Genomic DNA, 6,738 nt, shown 5'->3' on the forward strand with positions numbered 1-6,738 from the left:
AGTTCCTCTCGTTCGAGACCTCATTTAATATACAGTGATTGGTCTGGCTTTATGATCCGATCACAGTTATCGAAACATTATCGTCGAGTCAATTGTCTGATTCGATTGAATGAATAGCTTTTCAACATTTGTCGATACACCACCATACAACATGTCGGGCTCGACGGGATGAGAGATTGCAGGAAGACATGCGTTTACAAGCTCCAACTCTTTCGGTCTTCGTCGACGATTTCCATGAACGGTACTTGCTCGTCTAGCTGCTGCGCCCTTATGAATCGGCCGCTCTTAGACTTTGTCCCGGCATCTTCAATCGACCTTTTCTAAGATGAGTACATGAGAAGCTGAATCAGCCTGCCCAACGCATAACGCGATCACGGCGGGCATTTTTCTTTTTGTGAAAACCAACGGATTGTGCCTTCGGTGCCTAGTGTAAGTACTTTATATGAATTTAGTTACGGGGTGGGCGTGGGCCTAAGCACGCTCTTCAGTCGGCGTAAGTCTTTGTGGCTTCAGTCTTAACGAAGATTCCGCACAGACCCGGAGGAGTTTAGAATGCGCTAACACAAAGTGAATGAAAAAAGGTTTGATAACCAAGCCCCCGTTTGTATCTATTTTCTAGTCGTACACAGCACCATACTAGCTAATGCTAGTACCGGTGTTACAGCTACGAGAATTACAAGAACCGGACAGGTATACGATCACAGTAAAGTGATGATAATCGTAGTCGATATGACGGATGCGATGCTCAAAGCTTTCGGAAGCTGTCCACTCAGCGACTCGTCACTGAATTTCTGCCTTCAGTCATCGCCAATCAATGACTGTTGTTAATCAAGTGTTTACCGGCGACGGTACATCGAGGTACCGGCAACGACTGAAAACCTTACGGCCGCACGAACCTATTATTTCGTCGGCTTTCCCGTTACCGCCAAGAGACAGGTTCCGACTTTGCTTGTTACTATTGTTGTTTATCGTCTGCTACGGTTTCATTGAAGCGGAATTTTTAGCGCTTAACGTCAGAACGTATGCAGTAGCAGTAATAATTAGAGTAATTATGTCAAATACTAGAAAAAAAAAAAAAAAAAAACTATAATTAAAAACGATGCGATAATTAATTCATTAACCCATTATACAATATCTTATCAAACAAATTCTCCTGATACGCTGTTATTTATTTCTATGTAGCATGTTTCTGCTATATGATTGACAACAAGTGCAATAAAGAAAATAATATTACCAACTCTATAACCGAACATGTTTACGAAGAGAATACTATATAAGTACATTCTCATGGTGACTTGATACATTTATTTGGCACTATCACCTCGCAAAATATTTGGCCCCGCACCTGCCCCGTTGGCCTATACTGTAGACGACTCTCGATGCCTGAGGTCATCTAAGGCTTTGTGTTCACTTCCTACGGTCATGATCGTTTGTATTAGCCAGTATGAACCCGTCTATGCTATCGCTTTAGCTAAGTAAAAACACATTGTAACAATTAGGTTTGCAATACGCCCACTGGGGGCAGGGTCGTTCGTTTATTTGTGTCACGCATATAGCCCGTCAACAGGATATTGTGCGTGATATACCTTTTGCTCTTTTATAGTTTCGTATCTTTTCTTTCTCTCTTGCTCTCTCGTCAATTACAATACTTTACAATAAATAAAGGCCTCATGGTGGTTATCACAGAAACTGAGATCGGCTAAGCCAATCAAGCTGGATTCGTCCGCTTCGTGTCGCGTACGTGGTCTGCTCTGTTGATCGATCTGTTCGATTAAGTTATTGCGCAGATTTAACGAGTAGCTTGCTGCTAACGTTGCCGTTATTTTAAATCAATAGAGCAAAAACTAGCACGAATTTTCTACCAGGGTCTCCAGACGGATTCATCAATGGCCAGCTCCATTTTGACAGGAGATGGGCTAACCGGCGATACAGAGGTGAGCAACGGTAGAGGCGACACCGACTCGCGATCGGACGCAGCTGGCGATAGAATTCCAGAAGAGCCGAGCACGTTTACCGCCGTTGTGTTGCAATTGACAGAGATCTCCGTGTTCCGGTTGGACTCCGCAGCGCTTAGCTGGTGATGCTGCTGCTGTTGCTGCTGCTGCTGCTGGTGGAGGTGGTGAGGGGCGGTGTTCTGTCCGTCAGCGAGAACAAGAGCAAATTGCCCACTTGGCAGACGGGTGGGCACCAGCGGTGCATTCGGGTTACCGAAGAACTTCTGGGCCGCAGCAGAGATTACGGTTGGCTGGGCGGTCTGCAGAGGAGACGTGGCGGCAGATACGGGTGAAGATGAGGGCGATGGCATGACATGAGCAGGGCTGGCAGGTGCTGGCGATGTCTGGCCGAGGTGGTTGGCAAGACATTGGCGAACAGAGGGCTCAACACCATCGGCGCGAGACAGATAGCGCGATACCTCGGACGCGCACTCGAGGTAACCAGCGCGAAACTTGTCGGCCACGTTGGGGTCGGCGGCCGCGCGCTGCGCGGCCATCTGACGATGGAGCATCTGCACATGACGGACAGCCATTTCGAGGATGTCAGCTTTCTCCAACTTGTTGTTGTGTCGAGCACTATCCTTGGTCTTGTTGTAATCCAGGATGAGGTTTTTGAGCTCGTTGAGTGAGTTGTTGATTCGAGCACGACGGCGCTTTTCCATGATGGGCTTCGTCGTGCGTCGAAGCTCGCTCAGTTTGCGCTCACCCGACACTGGCGCTTGTTGTGGCATTGAATGCATGTTGTCTGAACGTCTGCCTGACTCCGCACGAATCAACCACGAACAATCACAGAACAACGTCAAGTTTGTACACCGAAGCACAAACTTATTCTTGTAGTACTAGTTCGGGTAATTTTAGTTATGTAGAAACTTGGAGCTGTTCAGGCCCTTGAACGTCTACAAAAACAGTTGTAGCAGTCGCGTCAATAGCGAATCTAGTAACGTATATCCGCACAGTTTTACTGCTCTGTGGCGAGTGTTGCTCGCGGAGAGGATCTTCGCTCCTTATATACCCTCGCCCGATGATCGAAGCGCCCTCTCCTGGCCTCGCTCGGCTACTCGTCGATATATGGCTCTAGTACTCTCGTTGTTTATCCTTCTTTGCTCCTTGTGCCTGTACGACTATCTCGCATCGTGTCTCTTTCTCTTTCTCTCTCACTCGCCGTCCCGACTCGCTTTCCTGGGCGGCCGACGCGGCACCAGCCGCGCACGCCGCACGTGTATTCATTGTCCGACTGACTGTGGGAAACTGCCACCGAAGTGAACCAGCTTTTTTATCACCATTTCCCGCGTAATCGCATAGTCAGCTAAGCGGCCAGGCGATATATGAACTCTGGTTGGACGGTACAATGGCGTCAAGTGGGGGCACGTCGTCGCTTCTAGCCGAAGCACACTTCCCTGTCACGCCAATAGCCAGTAGATCCAACCGGTTCATTCGATTAAGCGAGCCTGGCTTGTGTGTGTGCCTGGAGGTCAATGTTGCACATGCGACATGAGAGTTGAGTCGGTTCCCACGGCACGAGCAAACCAGGCAGGCCACAGCAGCTAGCGCCTGGCAGGCCGGCGAGCGAGCGAGCGAGCGGGCGGGTGGCGGATTGCGTGGCGCGCGTCCATCTGCTCTTCACAACGACAGTAGCCGCGGTGGCCGTGGCATCAGTAGTAGCAGCGGCGACGGCGGCAGCAGTTCAACCAGCACCGACTGGAGTAGTCTCGGCTACAGCAGCGGCCGCCTCATAGCGAAGTTCTTTATTCTTGTTGACTCTTCTTATAATTTCGTCGTCTTTGGTCTTCTCCTTACACCGGTAGTCTGTGTGTCTGTTAGTGTGTGATTGTTGTCGAATTGCGTTCTGTTCCACTCGTTTGAACGGCGAACGATCAAATGAGCGACAGACCGACAACGTCTCGTAATAATCACAACCGTACCAGATCTTCCTCTTCTGCAACTTCGTTCTTCGTTGTTGCTGCTGCCGTAGACGCCTGCCTATGACGATTACAGCCCGTTCGTTGTGTCAGCCGATCGCCGACGAGCGTCGAAGAACGATTGCGAGCGAATATTAGGACAACTGAATGGCGAACGAGCCTGAGAGAATTATGCGACTGGCGATTAACAGGCCACCGCGCCTCAAAATTGCACAGGGTCGATCGTCCATTGGGCTCACTCGCGCGCGCGCGCGCGCACGCATGCACGCACACACACGCTCAACATGAAACATCACAGATAAAAACGCATGGATACGCCGTATATGAACACATAATGCTATAAGGGATGGCACTCAGTTACTAAATTCTCGTTGCGCAAACTCACAGCTACATGCATAGACCCATACATGGAACCGTACACACACATGCACACGCACGTACGTACGTACGGACACTTCATGCCGATATTCTAACGGCAACTTCTCTGTTCAGTCTGCGCAGCTCCCTGACTCGTGTCTGACACGGCGGCATGTTAAGTGGCTTGCCTGAGTAAGTCTCAATGTGACAACCTGACTCAAATAGGCAGCGTCCGAACAAATCGGACTTTGGACCGTTAGGTCGATTGATCTATAGATCTGCCCTCTGCTATCTACTCTAAGTGACACTGTCCTATTTTCATTCACGCATAGGTTATCTGAACGCCACTGAGTGTACGTCTAGGCGGGCGTGTTTGCGAAACATCGTGTGTTGTGTATACGTGCGTGCCTGTCTGCCAGCCCGTCCCTTGCTAATGCTTGTCCGTTCTATATTTGTGTTGGCATCAGTGATAATTGTATGAAGAACAGTAATTTTCCACGTATGCGCGGCAGGCCACGTTGCCAATGCAGCGTCTTCAATGTCGTTGCTATCGTCGACGTTGTTATCGTCATCAGCAGCACCGCCTTTACGCTGATGCTACAGACTTCAACCACCCGCCGAGCCAACGCCAGCCAGCGAGCGAGCAGGCATCCATCGGTCAATCACGGGCTTTCAGATGAGCGCACGTAAGCAGATAGATTGACGCACAGCCAGATGAAACGAACAGATTTTCGAGTTGCTGCTGCCGCCGCTATTGTTGTTACTCCTTTTCGTCTTCTTCTCTCTGTGGAAGAAAGAGGGAAGACGGAGAGAAGTGTGGGAACGTGGACGGCGAATTAACGGATCGCCGCTGGACACGACCACGGGCCATGGGCTACCATCGCCAGCACCGCTGCCATTAGTACGCGATGACTAATCAAGCGGGCTCAAGTGCCGCAGCCTGATTCTGTCGCCGGCATCAACAGTGAGCCGCGGTAGCAGGGTCACTACGAACCTCGATTCCTACCGCTCATAGCAGCGTCAACGTCAGCAGCAGCGGCGGCAGCCAATACGAGACGAGCCGCCTATGCAGTATCGACAGTGTTAACACTCTGCCGTTGTCGTCCATCTGACTCCTCTCTACAAATCCCTCTGCATATCAGTATCACTAACTAACTTTATTCTGTGTTGTCTTCCCCTAACCCATCTATACTTTTGGTGGGTTGTTGCGTCGCCTGCCGATGCTGTATATATGTTTCACACCACTGTTCCATGACTATCCGCGGCGATGCAACGGTGCCAGTGCTTGATCGTCTCTGATCTTCTCGCCGTCTGATCTGTTACCGTCCATATCTCTGTTCAGTCTGTCTCTGACGTGCGATACGCACATGAGCGAATAAGCGATAAAGGGAGAGACAGAAGAAAAGGGCGCCTGTATGTGCGTGTCGTTGTGTGACTCGGCGTTGAGAAACGCCCGTCTGCTTTCTGTCGCCCGTCGACGGTAAACGCTAACCGCGAACAGCGTTTCTTGTCTCACCACTGCCACCGTCGGCTGATCGCTGAATAGCCATAAGCAGCGAAGAACAACCGCGTACAGTTACGAGACTCAAAGCAGACGACAGCGCTTTAATCAGCCGCAATAACACGTCACTGGTTTCGACTCTTCGAACACATTCTGTTCAATTTTTGCCGTTTTGTCTTACTCAGTCACTCACTTACTCTTCCACGTTGCTGCTGCTGCCATTGATTTCGCGCATTTCATAGATTCGAGCGGGCCGCGGACGCACCGCAGTGCTTCACTGGCTGGTGAATCGGCTTTTGTCGACTGTTCTGCCATCGGATCGCCGTCTTTCGCTGGGTCGGTTTGCATCGTCGGGGAGACGACGCAAAAGATACCTACAGTTAAACTCTCACGGTGTGCACATACCCTTTTATATATGACACGTATATAACTGTACAAACGTACGCATCAAAATAACGTAGATGAGGCAACGACATCGAGAACAACCACCAGAGCGTAGTCAGTCGCAAGTCGACGCCGTGAAGACCGCAGCGGCGGCAGATACATAGTTAGATCTTGACTTATTTACAGCATACGTACGCACAAACAAACACACACAGACCAACCACACGCGTAACGCTCGCTCACAAATACATACAGACGCGCGCACACACACACACACACACACACACGACCCCAGAGAAGAGGCGACGTACAGCGATACAGCCAGGAATTAATACAGATGGGCCAAACAGCATCGCGGTCCGCTGCGGTGGATGAGCAAAAAGAGAATCACCAATCGTCAGCGTCACAGCAAATGAAGCGGGGCGGCAGCCGAGACGAGCGTCGGAGTACTCGTTCCCACGGTCGCTACCGGCACACGGATGAACGGACGTGGCAGACGGTCGAGTCACAGCCGATGTGGCGCGAGGCAGCCGCACGTCATCGTCTTCTTCCAAATCGTCACAACGGCAGCAACAACACTGCC

At 50.5% G+C, this 6,738-nt stretch overlaps 1 protein-coding gene across 1 annotated transcript; it reads right to left on the reverse strand.

The window, feature by feature from the left end:
- Positions 1 to 1,495: 1,495 nt before the first annotated feature.
- Positions 1,496 to 3,130, reverse strand: hry (bHLH transcriptional repressor hairy). The gene has a single exon (XM_022849858.2). The coding sequence runs from the start codon at positions 2,732 to 2,734 to the stop codon at positions 1,859 to 1,861; it is 876 nt and encodes a 291-aa protein (XP_022705593.1). The 5' UTR covers positions 2,735 to 3,130; the 3' UTR covers positions 1,496 to 1,858.
- Positions 3,131 to 6,738: the final 3,608 nt, after the last annotated feature.

Source organism: Varroa jacobsoni, unplaced genomic scaffold, assembly GCF_002532875.2.
Source record: "Varroa jacobsoni isolate VJ856 unplaced genomic scaffold, vjacob_1.0 scaffold_1424, whole genome shotgun sequence".
NCBI classification, from domain to species: domain Eukaryota; kingdom Metazoa; phylum Arthropoda; class Arachnida; order Mesostigmata; family Varroidae; genus Varroa; species Varroa jacobsoni.

Bases quoted from the DNA above. Each gene is read 5' to 3' on its own strand.
- hry (XM_022849858.2), bottom strand. From the start codon at position 2,734: ATGCATTCAATGCCACAACAAGCGCCAGTGTCGGGTGAGCGCAAACTG.